Raw genomic sequence first — 25,809 nt, 5'->3', positions numbered from 1 at the left:
TAAAAAATTTTAACTTGAAAAATTTTATTTTTGAATACGGTAAAAAAAAATTAACATGAACTGAAGGGACTAAATTTTTTTTTGTTTAAAAAATTGAATTAAATTACACAATACTTTGTCCGGACTATTATATCATTGCGTGTTAACCATATATCATGTTAAACTTTTTTCACTGTATATCCATGGATGCAAGTTAGGAGACGAGCCCTGGATTGAAAGTATCTTGAATATGTGCCAGCATCCTACAGAGCTTATTTAGCAAAAAAATCAGATAATGACATTTAGCCCAGTTATTCTCCTGGTCAATTTCTTTTTTTTTCATTTTACCATTACCTGAACCACGAAGGTTCAGGTAATGGGAATGTTCAGGGTGTGGAAGGTCCACCTACCACATAATTTAATTACTCTGGCAAAAGTTTTGTAGTCCTGCCTACATCTTCGGACATTTTCAAAAACCATATTCAGGGGTGGACTGGATCCCGCAAGAGGGCGTCAACCTTGGCCTCCAAAGGGCGCAAAAAAAAAGGTAAAAAAATGCAACAAAAAGATGAGAAAAAGGAAGAAAGTGAAAAAAACAATGGTACACAGGTTTACGAGTTAAAAGAAAAGAAACAGAAAAGGGAAGTCGCACAGGTTTGTGAGCGCAAAAAAAAAGGAAATTGCACTTAAATGTTTTTTTTTTTAAATTAATTAAAAGAAACCTTTTTTTTTTAAAGGTGTTTAGGCTTGAGGGCACATTGGCCCGCGGGCCAGTCTGCCCCTGGCCATATTTAAATCACTTAGATGGAGACTGAACACTAAGCACCCTTAAATATTTTTTAGTGTAATGTCCATAAAATGAAAGATACAATAAACCAAGTTTTACTGTAAAACTATACCACCTTTGCATTTTTCAATATTAAACTGAAAACGAGTCATTTTGAAAGATCTTCTCTATTTTAATTCTTTGAAACTTTACTGGTAATTAGAAATACGCATTACATAAAATTTTTAATACAAGAATATACTTTATTTAGAACAACAATAAACTTCTAAATTACAGTAAAACTACAGTTACCCAAATCAACCAGACCCCATTCGTATTATTAGATTTTTCCGAAAGTACATGTTAATCTACTGTCCGCCCCATTTACAAATATTGTTAGTTCCATGAAATATTTGAATAAGTGGGGATTTTTAACATTGCATCTACGGCATGGTAAATATTCGGTCCGGGATATTTTATTTATAAGCGGGGTATTCGTTTATCCGTTATGCGATTAAGCAGAGGCGACGGTATTTACTGTATGAATATTGAAATTCAGAAAAACTATTTTTAAAGAGAAAGAAAGAGCTATCAATTGGTCAAGTAGAAAAGCTAACGCTTTTCATGCTAAGTGTACTAACAAGTGCTGCTGCGGAGAGAAGGATAATAGCATGCGCCGACAGAATAATAATTTTGCAAATTGCCTTTATTTTTTGCTCAAATTCTGAAAGCGATTCAGATAGTTGTTGTAGAGTCATACTGTATATGTTAATGTATGGTATAACAATAAGAAATGCTTCGAATTTTCAAAAACTATTTTATTAGTTAAATTTTTCAATAGTACTTTTGTCATTTACTAATCATAAAACCAGACACATGTTTGCATATATATATATTTAAATGGAGTCTCGAAAGTTAGAAGTTCCACTCAATTTGAGGTGTTTAATTTATATTATCAGTTATACAGTTTAGTTCTGAAAAATTTATTTTTATTAAAATCTAAAAATAAATACGTACAGCGTACAGACCTCGTGAGAAAAAAAAAGTTGATTAGAGGTAATTAAAAGCAAAATGTATGCTGAAATATCTGTGATAATTTTTCCTGAAGACAATACTTCCTTTTCTTTGCACAAAGAAAAGAGGCTCCTCCATGCATTCTCTAAAAAGGGTGCAAATTTAATCTGGAAGAATTTTCCGGATAATCCGAGTTTTCATCGATACGAGCCCCCAATTACCTTGAATTTTCGAGTACCCATATGGTAGTTTCCGCTTAATGAGATTACTTGGACAATAATTTTGATGCCTACTAAATTTGCAGAAAGTTTTTCAGGGGTCCATCCAGTTTTTATTTTTTGGGACCCCATTTTGTGAAAAAGCTAAATATTTTTGTGAATTTTCTTTATTTTTGAAAAGTAAATCATTTTGAATTGCCAGGTTATATTTCAATTTGATAGCTATGAACGTGGCAAAATGATGCTTGTGCAACCATTTAATTAAGTGTAAGAAGGAAATTATTAATGTCCAAGCTATAGAATCACAAAAAGTTTTTATTGCGGGTCACCACTTTTTCAAGCTGTAGTGTCCCATGGTGAGGGGCAACTCTGAATCTTGACTTTTATTTCATGATGCAAATTTTTGTGAATGAGCTGCATTTACAATGTGAAATTTTGTGAAGTAGCCGCAAAGTGGACCCAATTCAGGTCTGGGTCGACCCCTGTTCTTATCTTTTTTCAAACAATTCTGTATAATTAGATGTATATTTTGGCGAGCTCTGGGCCACAGAGAGCCAAGGAGGGCCCCTTGTCCGTTTGGTCGATGGGTGTATCTCGCTTCCTATAAAACTTATAACATTTCCTGACATGGCATATGGTCGGCTCTGGGTGAGCAACAAAGGTTGTTCACAAATTTTGAGGTACTCCCAATGTTGAAAAAGCAACAAGAATAACTGAAAAAATATGCTGGTATCATTGTGGAACTCGACTATGGACATTTTTGCTGTTGTCATAATATGGCACTCAAGACTCGGGAGAAGTACAGCGTTTTTTTTTTGCAGAAATTTTTTAAGAGATAATTTGAATCACAGACAGTTTTAAATCTTATCAAGATTCTGGTTGAGGTTATTGTGTACTTGAATTTGTTATTTTTGATTTCAATGAAATCCTATCAACTTGAAACAGCAAAACATGCGGGAAAAATCAAGTAATTTTGTTTGTTAATTGAGCTTTTTACCAAAACAATATTATCAATGTATCATGATTATTACATTGTGCAAGCAAATGAGACAGAACGAACATCAAAACACCATTATTGAAATAACATTGGACAAGAACTATTCCTACTTACCTGTCAAAATCCAAAAAAGGGAAGCATATAAAACAAAAAAGGTCAGCAACAGAGTATGTTAGATTTTAAAGTATACTAGCACTCTCTTTTGCTGCCCATTTTGTTATCGATATTTTCATAATAAAGCTCGTTTGATGCAGTAGCGTAGTATTGACTATAACTTTATATTAAAAAAAAAAAAAAACTATGTTCCGTTGAAAACAAAATTAAAACTGAAACAAAACGTTTTTTGAAAAAACCTTCTTTGATTCTTACGGCTATAATGCATACTCAACAAAATTAGTAATGAGAGCTCAATATCAATCAAATTCAAATAAGAGGTAATGAATAAGCTGTGCTTGCAGCCTTGTTTTTTTTTTTTTTTTTTTTTTTTTCAAAGCTTCCGTGATTATAAATTGACGATTAAATAAGTCATCTTCTCAGAAACATTCAGAGAAAGCCACAGAATATTTAAAATTCATCCGATTGACTTTTTACATGCCTCTTCTTTAGACTAGCACGAAAACAACAAAAGGATATTATTAATTCTGAATTTTAAAAGCGAACTTTCACAGTACTGACTTTCAAAATGTAAACTCCATTGCGCAAATAAGCGAAATCGACCGGAACGACCGCGCGTTTGTTTATAAACTCCTTCGATTCAGTTGATGACCGTGACGTCAGAGCCACGACCGGTCGAGAACGGAGCAACCGAAGATCAAGAGTTTATAAACGCGCCCTTTGTACGGTTGCCTTTTGAAACAACCAATATCACGTGGGCATCATGGTGAGCAATCTGAAGTCCTCGAGAGAAGCCCTTACAGTTTTTATATCGTTTCACTGTAACTGCAGATTATTTGTTGACGAATTTCAAACGTAGTGATGATGGAAAAAGAAAAATCTTTAAATAAGCTGACTTCGGCAATTTTTGTTGGTTTGTACCATTTCATCACGTTTGATGCTTGATATCTTCTGATAGGAAAAAAGATAAAAGTTGTTTATTTGATTTTGTGTTTCATTTGTGGTTACATAATAACATCTCTTTCTGATTTTAATTTTTTTTACTCTATAAAAGGTAGTACGAGTTCAGTCAATTTTAAATAATGTGCGAATTCTTTTTGTGTGACTCATAATGTATTCCTTGCAACTTTTAATCCTCTTGCATTATTTTAGAAGGTTTCGCAATGATGCAACAATTGATGTTTATTTCGTTTTCCTTATCGTTATTCCTTTTCTGTTTTGTGTTTGTCGACTGTGTAGGGCTTTTCTAAAAGTATATTTACTTTGCTGAAACTTATTTATTTCTATGGTATTTTTTTGTTCCTTTCAAGTTTTTTGAATGCTAATTTGTAGTTTGGTAACATTAGCATTTCAAATGCAAATTTGGTACCTGAAATTGCCATGAAATTTCTTGAGATCATTTTATTATATGGAAGATTTCAATAACCAAGATTCTTGGCAATTTTTAGCAGTTAAAATACATTGAGCTTGCTGACATTGCAGAGTGAAATGATTATTGCCAAAAATTTGGCGACTAATGAGTTATCAAATTTGGTATTTAATATCAAATAAGATATTTAAGAAGATGGTAGAAGGTCAAGAATAAAAATAACATAATGAAATCTTGCAATTTTTGAAACTTTGCATCCTAGACAGTGTGTATGTAATCAAAGCAATACTTTTAGAAATTTTTCTGTGTAGATAATGCTTCCAAGTCTAAGCAAATGCTCTCTCTAAAAGAAAATTTTGTTAACCTTGTTATAGAACTGGAAAGTGTAAATTTCGGCTTCATTGAAGTGAATGTATTTGTGATTGAGTGAATGTAATGAGTCTCGAAAATCCCAGGTAATTGGTGCTCATGCCAACTCATATTACTGAATACTCAGATAATGCGGAAAACTTTTAGCGATTCAAGTTTTGCACTTTTCAGATGACATAAGAACGTACCCTTTTTACTTTGTTATATAAAATAAAGGAAGTGTTCTTTTCGTCTTCCCTTGTGGTGTCCAGTTATCAAAGTTCCACTGAACATCAAAAACCATAAAGTTTTATCAAAGTTCTCAAAGAGCCTTATCTTAAACATTTTTAATTTGAAAAAAAAATGCACATTTTTTTAAAAACTACTCATATTTTATCATATTAAAATTTAGATGCAATTCTCTTTGAAAATGAGGCATTAAAGTTCAGTTCTAACTAAAGGTGAGAAGACTGCAAAAGGTCTGGAAAACTAAAATTTTGGGGATTTTTTTTTTCTGACTGAGTTATTTCCACTTGAGAAAATGGAAAAAAAAAAAGTGTTCAGAAATTTATTGTTTGCATTACGATGCTTTTTTAGTTAAAAAACTTTTATGTGCTGTATCTCTCATACCAGCTTACTAAAACTGCTATGTATACATAACACAAAATTAGTCTTATCAATATTAATAGTTAGTGGAAATTTTTTAGTAAAAATATTAATATATTTTATTACCCAGGGTATTAACACAACCTGGAAATCAGGGAAATCTTAATTTCTGGGAAAAACTAGGGAATTATCAGGGCATTTTAAAAATTTCTCAGAATATCAGGGAAAATTATAAATTTCAATGCCCAAACTGTCAAAGTTTTCCTCCTTGAAATTTCTTTTCATTTGGACACAAAAGTCTTTTTTTTAAATTTGTTTTGCCTTACAACTAACTCTTGTTTGCTAAAACATTCGATAATTATATTTAAGAACTACTGCAAACCAACAAAGCTTTGAGATTGAACCTGACAAAAAATGATAAAAATTTGCAAAAATAATCCTAAATCACACATGTTTTTTCGCTATTTTTTAATTTAAAACTCAAAAGTTATGACGATAGTTTCAATAATTATTAATACCATTTAATTTTTTTGTTTGATGCAGCTTTTGTTTAATTTTGAGCAATAAAATGTTTAATGAATTCTGTGACTATTTTTGGTGCAAGTTTTCTAACATCACTAGTTAAATATTTGCCCAAACAAAATTTAATTAAAAAGAGCTTTACATATTTTGAATGTTAATTTTACTGTTTTCTCTCTTGTTTTCTGATAGAAAAATCATATTTTTTTCCTCCTATTTTTCGAACTAAAATCTACTGCTTGTGTTTCGTGCAAAAATGTCAGGTATGCAATATTAATGCGGTTCTATCCTTTAGATATGTGTGATAGCCACGATTGTCAAGTCAAGGAAATTTTCGGAGCTAAATTCAGGGAACTTTTTTTTCAGGATTAATTTTAATTACTATGTATTTTTATGCCCATTTAATGGGTGTATTTATGTACACACACATATAAATGTATGTAAATAAAAAAGCCATTTTCTGTCAAAAAAACACATTGAACTGTTAACTTCTTCATTGAATGTTTTTTTAAAATAAATTATTTCATAATTGTTCTATACTATTCATTCTTTGATTTTAATGCCTTTGACTATGTATGTGAAAATCTGCACATTGCAAATGCCTTAATATGTTTCTTTCTTCTAGAAAGATGGTGGGTTTCGAAAGGCAGTCTAAAGTTACGTTTACAGAAAAGGATTATATTACAGCTGGAGCTGTAAGTGGTCTTATAACTCGACAGTTGTTTCAGCCCTTGGATGTTCTTAAAATAAGATTTCAGGTAATAACTAAAAAATTCTAATCTTCTGATTTTTTTCTTTCAAAATAATAAATTTTGGGATTTACCTAGTTAACTCAAACTGACAGTAATTAGGCACTTAGTTGATTATTTATAACTAGAAAATCGCCCATCAAGGTATGCCGGATGAAGCAAAATTGCTTCTACATTTGAACGAAGCAGTTGCCTGTTTGGTGATATTTTGATAGTTGAAATTTTAACCCTAATTCCAGTGGAGGATTCCTAAACTCCAGTAGATACTGTTAATTGTGGACGAAATTTTCATTTTTTCATTCTCCTAAAACTGCAGTCTTACCGCTAAAACAGATAAGTTACCAAATCTAGTTTAGCCTTGTCAAAGAAAATATTATCATGCTGTGGCTGGAGTTTCATTTTTGATGACTCATTCATAGAATTAGCAATTATATATATGAGAATTGACTAATTTTCACCGATTAATTGGTCGCATTTTTAAAAAATTTTAATTTAAGCATTCTCAGAGCTAGAAACTATGCTGAAGATCATAAACGATAAATAATTTTCTGCAACAGCGGTTTTTTTTAAATATTTAAATTACAACGTATATTTAATAAAAACGTTTTTGTTTGTCATTTGAGTAATATTGAAGTCAGAAGCCAGCTTGGCAGAATACATTCAACTTACTGGTTTAGAATGCATGGGAGGTAACAGTGACATAATACCTTGATTCATCCATTAATTCTTCTTTAATCAAGTCCGTAATTAAGCTTTGGAAAATGTTTGTGTAATTAATAACCTGGTCCTTGTATTATAACACTAGACAACAAAAAAAAACTTTTTGTCTGCATCCTGGTTTTAAATAGTCATTTCTTACTAATTTTGAGTTGAGAAAAACAAATGTGGTTGTAGATTTTTTTTTTACTAGCTCTTGTTTTCAAGATTCATGCAAGCCCACTGGAGCAAGATGCACAGCAACCACATATTGATTTAAAGGTAATGTTATAAAAGGGGGGGAAAAAATCCCGTGCAATAAATGTTATTAAATAGATCCTGTTCTATTAAACAACACTTATTTTTCGGAAAGTAGTGGTTGCTTTTTACTTTTTCTGCAAACGTTTCATTTTCGATTGCTTTTTGCCTCATAAAAGAAGTAGCACTTCTTGTAATAGTTCAGCAACGTTTGGTGAGCATCAACTCAGCCCAAAGACCCTGATATGTGATATCTGAGTTCCATTGTAAAGATATTTTGGTGAAACCTTTCCTTATGCTTTAGTTTTTAACCAAAACATCCTGAAAGAAGTGAACAAAATAGAGTATCAGAGACACTTTCATCAATGGTTTGGGAAGTTCCACAGGGATTGTGTGATTAACTGTTTTTAGTTCTCTGCTGCTTAGAAATACTTGTAATACACCATCAAATGCTTCTTAGGTGTTTTTTCTACCCTCTCAATTTTTTTGAAAAACAGTGATTTTCATAATTGCGAGCATTTGAAGGGCCGTTAAAAATTCTCTCCTGAACCTTAGTTTCAATATAGCTTGGAAATTTCCTTCTAAGGTATTGAAAAATTTTCTTTGTTCACAGCTTTCATGAAGTTCTTCATTATTTTCAGCAGAATGAGCATGGGTGGGAGCAGACATGGGTGAATCTACTAGAGGCTGATTTTGGGCACTTCTCTTCCCAGAATTAAAATTTCTTGCAGTCCATTTCGGTTTTATGTAGTTAAATTATCTATCCCAACCTGGGGTCGAAGTTTAGAAGACAGTCAGTCCTGTGAGGAGTGTTTCTATCTGCTAGGAAAAATTAGCATTAGTGAAAATTCACTATTCTAATTGGCTTTGTATCTGGAAAATTAGAGCTAAACTCGACTTTTTACGGTGATTTTCGTGTTTAGTGAAGCAAACTTCTTCAGAAATAACTATTTTTGAGCCCAATGCATTTTTGGTGTTGACTAGTGTAATCATTATGACAATGTTTGTAATTACAGAGTTTGTGGTTGTTCTGACATTCCTATTTCTCGTGATAAAAAGCATTTTTTCCTCATTTTGAGCTTTTTGTCCTCTGATATTCCTGATTTTTCTAAACAATATATATATTATATGAATTTTATTTCTGTGTAAAATGGAATACATTTGTGCCGATTCTGCATTGGAAATACATTCTTTCCCCCAAAACCAATTAATTATTTCAGAATTTGTCCCATGCAGTCACAAATTTTCCATTCTGTCAAAGTGCATTCATGTGGTTTAGAGGACAAATCTAAAATTTTCTGCTTTGGGGGCAATTGTTGTTGACTTTGTAAAATAACTTGTTGCATTTGACTAGCATTTTTTCTCTCCCCCTTTTTTTTGCCCCTCATTCCCAACATCAAATCTTAATGCATGCATTTAGGTTTTCGGGAGCAGAAATACAAACTATTCATGTAGGTTCGCAGAACTACAGTTGGCTCTCTGTTTAACGATGCTCTATTTAACGACTTTCTCTATTTAAAGGTGACTTTTCACGGCCCCGAAAGCTCCCTTTTAGTTTTAGAAGCATTCTATTTAAGGACTAATTCTACTTCAGGACGATTTTTTGTGGTCCCTTGGAAGATGTTAAATAGAGAGCCAAGTGTATATCCGCTATGAGAATGAAATATTTGATGACCTCTTAATTCTCTAGAAATCACTTTTTGATAAACCAAACACCTTCTTTACTGTCTTTCTCTTAACTACACCATCTAATGTCTCATTTTGCAAAATTTTTAATTTGTGAACTTGAACAATTTCCAGGAATTCTTAAAGTATATCTCCACATTTAAATAGAGTTTTTATACTGTTCATAATAGGTATATGTAAAAACTCCTTTTTCTAAGGGGGTACGGGACATTCCGAAGTTGAACATGTTTGAACACTGAAAATTACACTCCATGTTAGAGATCTTTCTGCACCCAATAAATATGTCATCATATAAAAACAACATTCGCACTCTTCCCGACTTGTTGTAAAATTACCCAGAAAGGATTTGTTTAAACTTTTATTTTATTTTTTACTTTTCATGTAGTTGCAAATTGAGCCTATAAGTGGAAGCAGTGTGGTCTCCAAGTATAAAGGACTGAACCATGCATATAAGTGCATATTGAAAGAAGAGGGAATTCAAGCACTGTGGAAGGGAACTGTTCCTGCACAATTCTTGTCTGTAACCTATGGAGCTTTACAAGTACATACATCATGTGACATTTTTAAAAAGACTATTTCTTTACTTACTTTCTCTGTACTAATATCTGCCAATTTTGTTTTTTAATTGTTGCCGAAACCATTCCTCTTTAATTGTGTTGATGAAGTTCAGAAATTAATTTCAAGGCTGAACATAGATCTGGAGATTATATGGTTTTGATACTTTTCAATAAAAGAAGTGTTTTGAAGTTTGCTTTGGATCATGTCAGGTTTGTCATGTCATGTTTTTTTCACCATATAAAGTAATTGTTCAAAACTTTTTAATTTTGAGCATACCTGCAATATTTGAAGCAGGTTGCGGTAAATGGAAGATATTCTGTCTTTATGCACAATACATTCATATTGTCCCATGGTTTCACCCCCCCCCCCCATGTGGTTGGGTTTTTGACGTAGAAAAAGGTTTTGACTTGTCATGTAAAAAACTTGATGAAAACGTCAAAAACCGTAAAATACTGACATTGTCAATTACAGTGATTACTGTTAATTTTATTTAGGGCATAAAATTTCCCAATGCTGAAAAAATATTCAACTATAATTTACATATCAATAATTATATTAATTAATTACAAATTAAACTAATGAATTTAATTGAAATAATTTGTACATTTTATTTAAAATTTGTTTGTTATGATGAAATAATAGTTACAAATACTAAAACTGTTAACTCCAGTTTTCAAAGTCATTCTGTTTAAACTTTTTAACAACTAAAACAATTAGTTTCATATATATTTTTATCAACCTAAGAATCCTGCTGTGCTAGGATTTAAGTAATTTTTTTTTTGTCTTTTGAGTAAAGGTAAAACTAAGTTGATCAACAATTAATTGTTGAGTCATAAATCATCTAAATACTTTGGATGATACTTTTTTTTTCTCTTTGTGATTGACTCTTTCTGAGAACAAATATAAAAATTCTGCATTCATAAATGAACTAATATTAGCTTCAAATACAACCAAATTCAAAAATATTCTAATAGTTTTTGAAGCTGAATCTGTACTATATCCTGGAAGTTACATCTCAGTTCAGGATGTCTTGGTGAGAGTATGGTGGAAAAGTTTTAGAAAACTAATTATAACCAATGCTATACAGAGCATCACGTCAGAGGATTTTCTCGAGCTTTGGATCAATCCATTCCAAACTTTGAAATGGATCTGGTGTACAAAAGGCTCTAAAATTGATATTTTGTTACCACATGCTTTGATGGAAACTAGAGTTAAAGTTGTAGTAAATGTAATTTGTACATTGAAAAAAAATTATTTCATTTGCATATGTAAGTTTACAAATTAAACCAGACAAGTGCACTTTCAACTTTGAAAATTTAAGGAATCAAGTCCTTATTATTATTTAATATACTGTTATTCATAATATTTTTTATTTAATGCGAATAGTAGCTCTTTTGTTCATCTTTTTCATACTACAGACAAGCAGCTTTTTGAATCAACATTATATTTGGGATTTTTTATAGTGCATTTTTAAAAAAAATCTGTAACAGTCAAGAAATTTCGATTAGTGTACGGCAGAGTTGGGCAAATTTTAATTGCATGAACAATTAAAGATAAACAATTGATTAATTGGTAAACAAAACAACAACTAACAATTGATCAATTGTAATTGTGGAAAATTAAAATTAACAATTAATTGTTAATTGTAGTTTACTATAGTTAACAATTAATTGTTAGTTGTAGTTTGCTACAATTAACAATGTATATTGTTTTGTGAATTTTACTTAAAACTAACTCTTAAAAAAATAACTGGTTTTGTATTATATATTGTACAGGCGGCAGGTCTACCGTGGACGTGGATACCATATTATTATCTATTTAAATACACATGTTCAGGGCCGGATTTAGGGGAGAACAGGCGGGGCTACTGCCCCGGGGCCTCCACAGAAAAGGGGCCGACAATAAAATTTTTATAAAATATTCTAACCTTCAGGGGTCGAAAATATCGGATATATACATATATATCAAAATATTCGAATGTATATCAAAGTATCGGATATTTTCGAAAATATGATGATCTTTTCGAACCCTGCTTAGGGGCCTCCACTCCTTCGTTGCCCCGGGGCCTCCACACTTCCAGATCCGGCCCTGCACATGTTAGCAACTAATAAAAAGATCAATGCTCAACAGTAACTTTATTATGAGCAATAAATTATTTACTGCAGCATATGACTTTTCACAAAAAATCTTATGGCTCCAGCAAAATTTCCTCAGAAAAAGTATATTTCAATTAAAAATTCAAAAACATTTTTTTTTCCTAATACTAACAAAAGTCTAAATAACATCTGAGAGAATTTTCAGAAATGTATCTTAATTATGTACATGATTTAAAAGAAAAAAAATTGAAACAGAGCATTCTCTGAGACCTCACGTCCCCTGTTATGTCCTTTCTCATCTTCCCTGTTATGGGTTAAACTTAAACAATTATTTACACAAACTTAAAACACTTAATTAAAACACAAACATTTACGTTGGAAAAAGCTTGCCTAGACGAGACTAGTTCATGCAGCGAGCAAGCAATCAGCACTGAACCAAAATACGAAATTGAATAATACTTTTGATTCTGTACCCTGCGCTGTACCTATTGATACATAAAGTTAATTGTTAGTTTTAATTGTTTCATAGAACAATTTAAAAATTAATTGCAATTAGTTTAATTGTGAGAAATGATTAATGTACATTAATGCAGTTAAATCAATTTGCTAAGTGCAATTAATTTAATTGCAGTTGATTTAATCGCAATTACTTTTTAAATTAATTAACAAGGCAATTGAAAAAATAATTGATTAATGCCCAATACTGGTGTACGGAATCAAAATTCATAAAACTCAGAATCATTTGTTAGGGTAATTTTACTTTTAATATAAATTTTAGTCAAATTTTGGTCAGAAGTTTTATTTAGGATTTTGACAATAGTGTCAGAAACAAAGTCAAAAAGGGTTTTTTGACATGGTTGTAAAACCATGGTTAAAACCGGACCACTAGGATCAACAAAAACTTGCCAACCCTGCGCCCCCCCCCCTCCGTGACATCCCATTTGCATTTCATACTGATAGTTCATGGGTAATGTTATCATTTATCAGCTAGTTACCACAAATTATATCTTTTGTGCTTGAACTATTATTAACTAATTTGTTGCTAAAGGTATTAATATAATTTTACCATTTGAATTTCAGTTTTTAGCTTTTGAACTTCTTACTGAACAAGCAAAAAATGTACTGCCAGTTAAAGTCTTAACTGATGCAAAGCCTGCTGTAAATTTTACATGTGGTGCTTTAGCAGGATGTGTTGCCACGGTTGGAAGTTTTCCTTTTGATGTTGTAAGAACAAGGCTTGTTGGACAAGGTGAACCTAAGGTAAGTTTCTTTTTTAATAAATGTGGAAAATTTTTTAGGGAATTTTAAGATTAGAGAAAGAAATGAAAATTAATCACTGTTAACAAAATGAAGCCCAATATTGTTTTCACAGAGCATAGGACTTTGCAATCTTTTATTCATTTTCTTAATTTATTGGTTTTAATGCAGTTGTATAACATCTGAGTAATTGGGAAGATATTAGCAAAATAATTTTCAGGACTGCAAAAAATAATGCACATTGCTGGTTTTTCTTTCTTTTTAAAAAGGTGGACGACTTTTTTATGTTATTAGGAATTATTTCTCAATATTTTTTTTTAAGAAAAAAAGTTATGGGTTTTCTCATTTTTGATATTTTAAAATTGGGGTCCCATACTGTAAAAATAAAAAAATAAAAACAAAATTAAGTCAGGGGTGATGAAATGTGGTTTGGGCCCTATTATAACATCATACGGCACTGGGCAGTTTTTCCCCAAAGTCGCATATTCAACTATTTTTTAATGAAATTTTTTTGTCTAAAAGGTCACAATGAAAGCATCCATTCTCAATTTGATTTTTTGTTTTTTTTGTTTTGAGCCTTTCGAAAATAAAAACTTAATATCCCTACAGAGAAGTTTCAATCCTGTATCCCCTTTGAACTGAAGATGTTCTTATGAAAAAGCATTAATAAAAAGTTGAAATTTACTGAAATGTATCTCCTTAGAATTAGATATAAAGTTTTGATATTTTTTTGTTTTTTAGTTAAAAAATAGTTCAGTTTTTTTACAAAAGAGAGAATTTGTTTTCAGAAAATTATTTTAACTGTTAAAAATATACATTTGAAACAATTTGGTACCTCATTGTAGAAAGAGGTATATCTGATGCTGGAAAGTATGTTTTTATTCAGGAAAAGAAGCTTGATTTTTCATGGACGAACTTTCTGATTTAAAAGAAAAATTGTTTCAGGTTATAATTTTTCTGCTGTCACTTTTTATGTTCTCTCACCTTTGTTTCCTTTCTACTCTTTTAGGAGGCCAATTGAAGCATATAATATCCATAAATGAGACAGTGAGAAGCAAAGGGATGTAAGTGGATGATTTAAAGTTTCGAGTAAAATGTATTTGAAGTTCAGATCCTAGGTAGACTTTCATGGCACCATCCATCAGAGCTAATAGTGCTATCTCTTACCCTACAGCAGAGGAGAGGTTCTCCTACCATTTGTATTGGTTACTGTTGGCTCTCTATTTAACAGCTTACAGAGGAACATAAAAAATTGTCCTTAAGTAGAAAGCGTCCTTAAATAGAATGCTTTTAATGCTATAGTGTACCATATGGGACCGTGAAAAGCGGTCGTTAAATAGAGCAGTGTTAAACAGAGGACCAACTGTATCTCGAAATTTTTAATTTTGTCACTTGCTTCCCTTTGCTTCTCACAGCATCAAATGGCTTTCAGTAAGACTTTTGTCATCCATAGATGTTTTTTTAATTTTTATTTTAATCCTCATGGCACTTAAGTCTCAAATGGTGTCAGCATAACTTGGATTTCAAGTATTTTGTTGTGCAGAAAAGGTTTTTTGTGTGTGTGTGTTGTTTTTAAAACTGCATATTTGGGGGGAGTTTTTTTTTTTTTTGCATTTATGTTCTATGTGTGTGGGAAGGGTGATACATGCATGAAAAACTTCGTAACTCAATACTTATGATGTAAATAATCCTGATGGAACTATCATCTTTTTATTTCATTGAACTAGGTTGCCATCTATAGTACTAGTTTTTTTAAGGACAAAAAAAAATTTCCTTAAAATAATATATTGCATAAATAATGTTAATTTTGTTGAAAACTGATTGAAATTAAATTTTTTGTGTATAATTTTTATTTTGTTTGGTAATGGTTTTCTTATTCTACCCCCCCTCCCCTGTTAGACTTATGGGAGTATCTATCAAGCTGTGCAACTTATGGTGAAAAATGAGGGCCTCCTGAGCTTTTACAAGGGACTGTCACCAACATTACTTCAAATAGCACCGCAAGCGGGTGCTCAATTTGCTTTTTATAGAATTTTCCAAGGAATGTGGGATTCTGTATTTTCAAGAAGCTCAGCTGAGACTAGTAAGTTGATTGTAGAAATGCTTATTATGGCTTAAAACCATAGCTTGAATAATGTGAAAAATTACGCATGCTTAAACTTCCTATTGAACTGCTTTTAATAAAAACGCAGTTAAATATGCATGTGTTTTATTTATTAATAAAAGCACCAGGCTCATTTTCATAGAGATTCATTTTTATGTTTCTGTAATAATTTATGAATATTTTATAACTCATACATATTTTTAGGGGTTTAAATATGTTTCAGAATAGAGTTTAAAAAGATCATTGAGAAAGTAAAATTTCTATATTTTATTTTAAATGTCATTCCCTCACTTGTCCCTACTAAAAATCATTTAAGATTTTTGTGGTTTTTATTTCAAAATATTGAAGAATTTTAAGTAAAGAAGAACATTTAGAGTTAAACGTTCAATTAAAAATTCGATCACGTAATTATTTTAGTGTTCCCAGTAGTTATTGCCATTCTCTCACAACAGTCAATTTCCTTTCCAAAATCACAACAAAATAAATTTTTTTCAGGAAAAAGTAGTAATTTACAGGTGGAAACCCAGAAAAATATTGCAGCATGTTTGTGTCTTTAACTTGTTTCGGAAAATATCTTAGTCGACTCGCGCTACAACGTGATTCGACTTAGGCGAAATGGCTATAACACAAGTTTTCCTCTAGTATTGAATTTTAGACTTAACGAGAATTCCTTAACCACAATGCAAAAATTTTCAGCAGAAGATCAGTTGAGGTAGTGAGAAGCAAAGGGATGCAAGTGGCAAAATTAAAAATTTGGAAATAACCAGTACAAATGGTAGGTGAACCTCTCCTCTGTCTTGGGGCAAAAGATTGTACTAGTAGCCTTGGTAGGTGGTGCTGTACAGCATGATTTAGAAAAAAATTTCAATGAAAGCCTACCTATGATCTGATTTTTAAACGTTTTTTACCCGAAACTTAAAATAGTCCACTTGCATCCCTTTACTTCTCGCTGCCTCAGTTCATCACTCCTTTTTTTCTTCCTTTTCTGGCAAGTTTACTGAGGTGCATGCAGTATTAGGTAAAGACTGATAACAATCTGATCGCACAGCATAAATCACAATTATCTTCATATTTTAAGTTATAAATATAATTAATGTATCTACTGTAAAGTACTACTATAGTGCTGCATTTTATTATTACGACACACTGTGTTTTTATATCTCTTTTATTTTATATCTATTTCTCCCATTGATCATTGATTTTGTGCATCGTAGCAATATTTTATGTTGAATAATACAGATTTCTTAAAGTACAGTAAACATTAACTTCTTTATGTAAAAAAATGTAATATTTAGTTAAGAAATAGTTGAAAACAGTTTGAGAGGTGTTTACAAAGACCTAAACTAACTAAGTTTATTTAAAAAAAATTGTATTACATACCCCTTTTCCCAACGCAAAATTTCGACTTACGTGAGGGATCTTGGAATGCATCCCTCGTGTAAGTCGAGACTCGACTGTACTTGGAATCTACACTGGTGGACAATTGCTAAGGACGGATAGCAATAGCAGCGTTAGCAACCATAAAATGAAAGGCAAGGAAATATGGGAATTAGCATAAGTTTTGGACACTAAGACATGTTATGAGTATGCAAGTTCTAAACTCAGGACGTTGCTGGTCACGTGATGGATTGGGCTCATGATGACCATTGTTGTTCAGAAGCAAAGATTGATGTTAAAGAATCAATTGACGAACTTGCATTTTTCGGTATGTCTTCCCAACATCCCTTAGATGATTTTATGGGTGGGCGTGTTGTTGGCAACATCAAAGAAGGGCAGAAAAATTTAGATGTAGTCATGGAGTTCGATGTCAGTCACATGTTTTTTCTATAGTTTGGAAATCATTTTAAACAAATGGAATGTGTTACAAATGTCACGAGGGAAGTTGTGTACGCAGTACAACGTCAGCAGAAAATTGGTACATAGTGTTAAGCAGCGAAAAGGAACCAGTGCAATGTAGCTACTGTTTTAGCAAAGCAGGTTCCTGCTGCTACTAGCAAGCAAATATCCCGAACAACTGTAGCCAGACGTTTGAATGCTGTAAGACTATACGCCTGTCAGCTTGTTTTGTACATCCCATTGTCTACAAGTCAGTGTTTTACTCGCTTGTAATGATGTCTTCAGCATCGCATTTGGAGAGAAGTCTACTGGGCTTGAGTACCATTCTCAGATGAAAGCAGGTTCAGTCTGTCATCTAATTGTGGATGACAACTAACTTGGCATGAGAGGAGTACAACATTCAAGCTGGTAAACATAAAAGAAAAGGACTAAAATCCTACAAGTTGTGTCATGGTATGGGTAGGATTATGATCAATGACCGTACGTCACTTGTGTGCTGCCAAACAAAAGACTATGATGGCTAGTGATACATTAATGTTGTTCTAAAGTCTCATGTTCAAGTGTTCTATGGGACTGCGGGCAATAAATTCGTTTTCATGGATGGCAAAGTAACATGTCATTAACAATTGCCGTAAAGGAGTGTCTTGCTCACTCAAAATATTCAACCCATTGGATGACCAGCATGTTCTATAGATCTGAATCATATTGAAAATGTTTGGGATGCTTTAGGGAGCAGCAGGGCTGGATTTGGAAGTGTGGAAGCCCTGGGGCATCGAAGGAGTGGAGGCCCCTAATTAGGGTTCAAAAAGATCATCATATTTTCGAAAATATCCGATACTTTGATATATACTGCAGTGTGCAGATAAAGGGCAGTAACTGCAAATTTTTCATTTTTCATTTTTTTGCATTTTTGTCATCTATTATACGTTATCTTTACTGTACAATAGGGTGGATCGAAAAAAACAAAATTTTGAATCTTAATTTGGAATACCTGCCAAAAGCTGTGCATGTGTAAGTACAACACACCTGTAAAATATTATCAAGTTGGAACAACTCTTTGAGGGTCCTACCAAGACTTGAATTTCTCCAAAAATAGAAAAAAAGGTCAATTTTCCAAAATTTTTATAAAAGTACTAGTGTTCAAAATTGTTGTTATAATACTGTTAAAATGCTTCCTTTGAACATTCTTTTCATGTATCTTCACAATTATTTACAGTCTTTGCAACATTAAGTTCGCACTTAAGCCGTTAAGTTTTTCGAAATTAACCAAAAACTGACATTTTTTAAGCTTTTTTGTACACATTGCAATATTTCTTCTTTTGAAGTCCTGTTTTCTTTTTTACAACGACTGTACAGAATGCAGTTTAAAACGGAAGTGAAGTTAAACTTTATTGCATTAACAGCCCAGCATCCACTAAAAACAGGTGGCTGCATTTCAAATTCCATTCTACCTTTTCCATCTGCTGAGTCACATGTATTAAGTATAAATTTATCACTCATTTTACATTAGAAGTAAACTATCAAAATTATTTAGTTGTATTAAGTAAAAAAACATTGAGAGAAGTGCATTGGTTACAAAGAATGTATATATACTATACTCTCCCACAGTCGCTCTGACATATAAGCATCAATATTTCACAAAATGAGGGATACAAATGAGAAATAAAATGACAAATTATCAGTTAATGCCACAGAAAATAGTCAGTTCGTCACATCCATTCATGAAACCTCTTTGAAATCATTTTTTTGATTCAAACGATGACATGATACTTTGAGATTTGATTTTTGCTCTTAAAAAGCCATCTCTTGCCGATTGACTAATCACAAACAAAGAAGCTTCTGTCACCATATTAGCACGGCGTTCCACCACCTGAGTGTGACAGGAGAACTAAACGAACGCAAAATTGGTGTTGGTGTTTTCAATTTATTGTTGAAGACTTTCATTAGATAGGCCAGCTAAAATAGGAGAGGATTGGCAGTTATTGCACATTCTTGCCAGTTGATAACATTGAGTAGTCTGATGCATTAAAGTTAATCCTTGAATTATAGAATTCTCTTATTTCTTCATGAACAGAAGCCACTTGTCTGGCTTTCAAAATCTTCGCAAAGCCAGTTCTCTGATGTACTTCGTTCATCAGTGATCACTGTTAAGAGAATATTTTCCGGGTAGCAAAAATAGGCGTTTCGTTGATGGACAGGATCAATAATTTTTTCAGATTTTCACTTACGCAACGAGATGCACACTGATGAGGAACAGCAAAGTTTTGTTTCAATTCCAGAAGAAGAAAAATTTTGCAACGGCTATACTCCCGCCAACAGAGCCATCAACCTTTTTTGGTGTTGATGTCACTTCAAAAATGGAACAAATGAGACTTTCTCTGCCAACGTTATCAAGAGTGTGCTACCAGTACACAATTTCTGACAGATGTGTGATGTGCTGTAGCAATTGCTTCAGAAACATTACAGGATTTTGGTACTGTGTCAAATAATTATCGCTCTAAAGTCTAAAATTTGAAGACGGGCAGAAGTGTCACAGGTGTCACAGACGAAGTACGTTCTTCTCTTCAAAACCTGCAAACTGGAAGTGAAAAGGTTTGAAAAGTACATTTTTCGATAGCCGAAACGACAAAACTATGACAAGAAGAAATGGTTGGAGACGGATACCATAGAAGAACCATAAGCGGAGGAATCCATGGTTGAAAAATCCAATTCTCTTTATTTGGGTCATGTGACGCCAACTTCTGGAACGGGAAAACATGTCACAACAGCAACGTGAGTTTCGAACTGAAAATTTGTTTAAGTCTTAAGGATCTTTTAGCTTTTGGCTGTGATGGCACGGCCATGAATACCAGAAAAAAGAACGGTGCAATTGCGGCCATAGAGAACAAAATTGGACATCCTGTCCCATGGTTAATCTGCGAACTGCAAGCGAGCAGCCTTTGCGTCACCTGTTCATATTACTTGATGGTGAAACTGCTGGTCCATGTGAATTTTCGCAGGATCAATAGGTAAATTGCTAGACTGGTGCGACAATTTACCACTGGTCCAGTTTGAAGCAATTACGCTCCTTGTCATAAGTGCTGGGCTGTTAATATAATAAAGTATGATTTCATTTCCATTTAAAACTGCATTCTGCACAGTAATTGCAAAAAAAAGGACTTTAAAAGAAAAAATATTGCAATGTGCAAAAAAGCTTGAAAAAAGTCAGTTTTCGGAAATTTCACGAAATTTTACAAACTTTTGTGCGAACCTAATACTGCAAAGAATGTAAATAATTTTGAAGATACATGAAAAGCGTGTTAAAAGGAAACATTTTAATGGTATTAGAACAAAAATTTTGAACCTTATTATTTTCATAAAATTTTTGGAAAATTGACCTTTTTTCCTATTTTTGGAGAAATTCAAGCCTTGGTAGGACCCTCAAGGAATTATTCAAACTTGATAATATTTCACATGTGTATTGTTCTTACACATGCACAGCTTTTGGTGGGTATTCCAAATTAAGATTCGAAATTTCATTTTTTTCGATCCACCCTACTGTACAAGCTCACTTATTTGGTTTCCAGGGTTGGCAAGTTTCTGCCGAGGCGGTTAAAACCGCTGGTAGAAACCGGTTAAAACCGGCCTGGCAAAAATCACTTTCTGCCATTTTGAAGCAGAAACTGGCAAAAACTCACAAAATAAAAAATTAATTCTTGGTATACAACTGAAAATGCATGGAAAAATAATTAATTGTTAACCAAAGTACTGTAATTTTATTACAAAATTATCTATCACAATTCAAAATCAAATGTTACATTGTTTGGACCCTGCAATTGCTTCTTAGAAAAGGTGGTTTCAAAAATCAGGTCTCAATTTACTACGCACAAATGATAAATTTTAGAATATTCTTAAAAGAGAAGAGGTAGCAGACAATGCATCAAGGAGCAAGCAATATTCGTGAAGCTTTCATCTACTGTATAACTACCATGTAGTAACTGGGGTTGTGGTAAAAATTTGACTGGAAAAATAAGTTTTCAGAAATGGTTCCAATTGGTTTTGAAAAGCTGCCTTTTTCCTAAGCACCCCTGTATGATTTTTTATCCTTTATTAAATTAATCCAAATACTACACACCTCTGCAATTGGAAAGTTCCCTTTCTGAACTAAATCAAGGGCACTAGCATGGGATTTTATTTTATTAAATGATGAAATGATGTTTAATTTTTTAGTTTACTTAAACAAATATCATTTACTAATTACTTGAGTTATTAAAGACATTTTCAAGTTTTTGCCAGTTTCTGCCGTTTTTTACCGGTTATAACCAGTTTCTGCCACTGTCACGGCAAAAACTAGTTTCTGCCGGCAGAAAGCCAACCCTGTTGGTTTCCGCTGAAAAAAGGGCACGAAAAAGACATCCAATTCCAACATTTCCCTATTGTTAGTATTGAATTCAAAACGCGTTTCTTCAAATATCTGGAAAACTCATTTCTGCAGATACTGCCGTTTACCTGCACACGGCAGTATAACCGAATATTTTGATATATATGTATCTATCCTATATTTTCGACACATGAAAGTTAGGATATTTTGTAAAAATTTTATTGTGGTGGCAATTTTGTTGTGGAGGCCCCAGGGCAGTAGCCCCGCCTGCCCTCCCCTAAATCCGGCCCTGGGGAGCAGTCTTGCTGGATAAGCAAGGACACCCTTATCCGTGACTGACAGAAGAATGTGATAAATTACCCCAACAGCTGCTTGATAATGTTGTATAAAGCAAGCTACCACACATGACGTGTTGAAACTTGCATCGTTCTCCATGGTAGCCATATCCCATATTAACATCTTACGCCTGGGGGCGGTAATTACATTTATTCACTTTTAGATATTCAGCCCAAAATGACCGTTTCATCCTTTGAACACTTTTCAACGCCTTCGGGATTTCAGAGCACAATAAATTATCGTCATTGCAATGTTCGAGAGTTCTGGAATTAGTGTATTTCACTAGCTATCAAATTACACTTTTTTACGCGCTATATAGCCCATTTGAATCCGTCCATAGCAATTGTCCACCAGTGTATATGAAAGCATAAAATTGGAGAAGCGTTTTTGCGTCCACCATTCCCTCACATCTGTTTTTACAGAAAAATAAAATAATATAATGAATGAAAAATGCATAAATCATAAGTTGCTTCTTGGCTTGAGAAAATTTGTCTGTGAATAAACTCAAATATCAGTTAAGCATAGTGCCTAGAATTAATTTTTAATGAATTTATCATTCCCTCACTCATCATTCCCTCACTAGTGAGGGAATGACCTTTGAGGAAGTTTATAATGCTGAGGGCATAATGCTATTCAAAAAATATTTTTGTTCAACAGGACCAGTTTATCATAAAGCCTTTACACAAATTTATCTCTATAAAAGGTTCCATATGACTCCAGAGACTTAAATAATTCTGAACTTAATAAGATCAAAACGACTGTTTCTATGAGAATGACCCATCTGATTGATTCTGATTATCAAATCTGTATTTCAGCAACTTTCCAAAATGGAGTGTGTGGTGCTGGGTCAGGTATGGCAGCAAAGGTTTTAATTTACCCTTTGGATTTAATGAAGAAGAGATATCAAATTCAAGGATTTGAAGAAGCAAGAAAATCTTTTGGGGCTGTGAGACACTATAGAAGTTTAGTGCATTGTGTGCGTAGTATATTTCTCGAGGAAGGAGTTTTTGGTCTGTATAAAGGAGTTTGGCCAAGTATTATCAAAGCAGCGTTTACTACTGGAGGGCACTTCCTATTTTATGAAGAAACTCTCAGAGTTCTTGCATATTTTTACAGGTAATGAGTTTCACTTCAAATGTATATCTTAAATGCAAGGAAGCTATCTGTCCCTGCCCAAAATTTAGCAATTGTGCTAAAGTCTCGGTATTAAAATGTCCCTCATCATTGGGCATATACTCTAGTTTCAAATGAATTTGCTACATAAATGCAGAAATGGGTGATTCTCCAAAATCCTAATTAACATCATGTTTTAAATGCACAAGGATTGCTTGACCCACAAAGTTTCTTTTTTAATGGGGTTGTTTCCTTCAGTCAAAAGTACTACTTTTAGTCACTGAAATTGATAGAATAAGCAAAAAAAAAGAAAAAAAGAAAATAACATGGAGCGAGAAAATACATTCATTTTCCCAACATTAATTTTTTTTTAACTGTCCGTTTTTTCAAACAAGGCGTGGTCTTTATGACATCACAAATGTTTCACTTAGGGGCATCTTTCTACGATGTTTCCACATTATGATAATCAAGAAGCGAGTTAAATATTGCACTCTACGCTTGCTATCAACCATATTGTTGCCAATACACGTGAGTAAAGATGTGAATTAAATATTTTTTTCTGTGAATGGCAACAGTGAATGATATTTCATCATTTGTGATGTCATCGGCAGAAGCATAAATAATGAAAACACACCGATTAAAGTAATTTTTTTTTCAAATATTAAAACTTAGTCAAATTATTGAAAAATTTTCAGATCCTATATTTTTAAGCATGCTCTTTCAGAAAAAATTCTTTAAAAATTTTAGTTGTATTTTTGGAGTGTTGTGTTTAATTTATTCGGAAATTTGGGATTTGCTGTTTTGTATCTTTAAGAATGATTATTTTGACGGGAAATTTTACAGTATTTTTTTTCCTTTTATTTAAGCTTAATTGTTGAACATGCGTCACTTGAAAAAACTTTTATTTTTGAGTTAGACCCTGCAAAGCCGGGCGACGCAGCTAGTATTTTAAATAAATGTCACTGTGGTAAAATAAAATTAACAAAGCTTATATGTTTTAAGCAGCTATTGTGCTAAAATCTCAGCATCAAAATTTCCCTCATCATTAGGCATGTACTCTAGTTTCAATGAATTTGCTACATAAATTCAGAAATGGGCGATTCTCCAAAATCCTAACCAACATCATGTCCTAAATGCACAAGGATTGCTTGACCCACAAAGTTTCTTTTTTTAATGGGGTTGTTTCCTTCAGTCAAAAGTACTACTTTTAGTCACTGAAATTGATAGAATAAGCAAAAGAAAAAAACTATAGGGCTTGGAGGGCCGCATGGGACTCTCCAAGTTTTCTCTCATCTAGTCAAGCAAAAGTTCGTTTGCTTGGAATTGCTACTAATGAATCTTTCATCCTAAACAGGTTGTGAAACACATTTAAATTCTCTAGCATAATTGTCTGGCTCTTATTTTAATTTTTTGTATGTGTTTTTTGGATTATATATATATGCACTGATATTATCATCAAAATCATCCACAATAGCTGTTTTAGTTCAAGAAGCTCTATTAACTGGGAGCTTAGGATCCAAAAATGCCTTTAAAAGTCTTAAATTCAGTACCATCATTTGATTTCAACTAGCACAATCTGCTGGTGGACTAGTTCTGCTTTTGGGAATAAAGCTAAGTTTAAGGTTAAAAAAAAGAAAAACCCTCTTGGATCAGACCAGTTGGCCCAAATAAAAGTGGTTTACCAATGTATACAAAACAAGTGCCACTTTTCTGTCTATTAAATGTGTTTTTATCGGAAATTTAACAAGTGGACTAAAAAGGTTTTCATTTTGTACCATTTTATACATATGTGTATAATATTACCAATATTAAAAACTGAGCGTATATATCTATGTATGTATGTATGTATGTATGTATGTCCAAGTTACTTCTCTCGAACAACAGTGAACTAACCATCAAACCAGGTATTGATGGATTCGTAATCTTCCCATCTTTATGTTTGACTATTTAACATAATCCTCCGGAGATATCAATTAAAAACTGTTAATTATGACCCTTAGATTTCGTCAAAAAACCCCTATTTTTGAAGGCTTTCCTGCATTTAAATTATTATTCAGTGCTTCATCTCAACTTTCCGTAACAATATTTTTATTAAAATTTGTAGCTTGAAGAAAATCATTTAATGAAAGATCTGTTGCCATTTTTTTCTTGAATATGAATAATGTTGATTTAAAATGTTTCCTTTTTGGATATTTTTCTGCAATCCGCCGCAAAATTTTACTTTATTTTTTTTCTCCCGTTCAAGCCTGATGGTTGAACCCGTGTCACTTGACATAACTTTTATTTTCGAGGCAGATCGTGCAAGGCCGGGCGATGCAGCTAGTTTATCAATATATTTTGTAACATTTTTCTTTTATTTCAGCCAGTAAAGTAACTGAAGTGCCCCTCGAAATGAAGTGTTTTGCATTCAAAAAATGGAATCTCTTTTTGTGTACCTATTTTATTTTTCTTTCAAGATAGAAAGAAATCCGAAAAAATGTCTTTATATCGCTTGTTATTTGTCTTCTTTTTATTGTTATCAACTCTAAATTTCAATTATTATATAGAAAACAAAACTATTCTTGGTTAAAATGTATTACTATAGCAATATGTCATGTCCTAAGGAATATACTGTCATGTGCAGGTAAACGGCAGTATCTACAGAAATGAGTTTTCGAGATATTTGAGGTATTGTAGATTGGATTCCATGCTAACAATAGGGAAATGCTGGAGTTAGGCGGTTTTTTCCCGCTCTTTTTTCATTGGAAACCAAATGAGCAAGCTTGAACAATAAAGCTAACGTACAGTAAACGACAAAAATGCAAAAAAAAAAAAAAAAAAAAAAAAAAAA

General features: G+C 32.6%; 1 protein-coding gene across 3 annotated transcripts; it reads left to right on the top strand.

Moving 5' to 3' along the window:
- Window positions 1-3,908: 3,908 nt before the first annotated feature.
- On the top strand, window positions 3,909-25,809 carry LOC129224290 (mitochondrial thiamine pyrophosphate carrier-like). Of its 3 annotated transcripts, none has more exons than XM_054858720.1 (7): window positions 3,909-4,001; window positions 6,556-6,688; window positions 9,705-9,860; window positions 13,054-13,233; window positions 15,130-15,313; window positions 22,682-22,982; window positions 25,342-25,809. In XM_054858720.1, the coding sequence occupies exons 2-7, from the start codon at window positions 6,560-6,562 to the stop codon at window positions 25,346-25,348; spliced, it is 957 nt and encodes a 318-aa protein (XP_054714695.1). In that variant the 5' UTR covers window positions 3,909-4,001; window positions 6,556-6,559; the 3' UTR covers window positions 25,349-25,809. The 3 variants fall into 3 exon arrangements, with proteins under 3 accessions (XP_054714695.1, XP_054714696.1, XP_054714694.1); XM_054858721.1 differs by having other exon boundaries at window positions 3,932-4,001; window positions 6,560-6,688; XM_054858719.1 differs by lacking the exon at window positions 3,909-4,001 and adding an exon at window positions 4,048-4,142.

The sequence above is a fragment of the Uloborus diversus genome, chromosome 6 (assembly GCF_026930045.1).
Source record: "Uloborus diversus isolate 005 chromosome 6, Udiv.v.3.1, whole genome shotgun sequence".
NCBI lineage: Eukaryota > Metazoa > Arthropoda > Arachnida > Araneae > Uloboridae > Uloborus > Uloborus diversus.
Note: the sequence above shows the minus strand (reverse complement) of the source record. Positions and strands in the feature narration are given on the sequence as shown.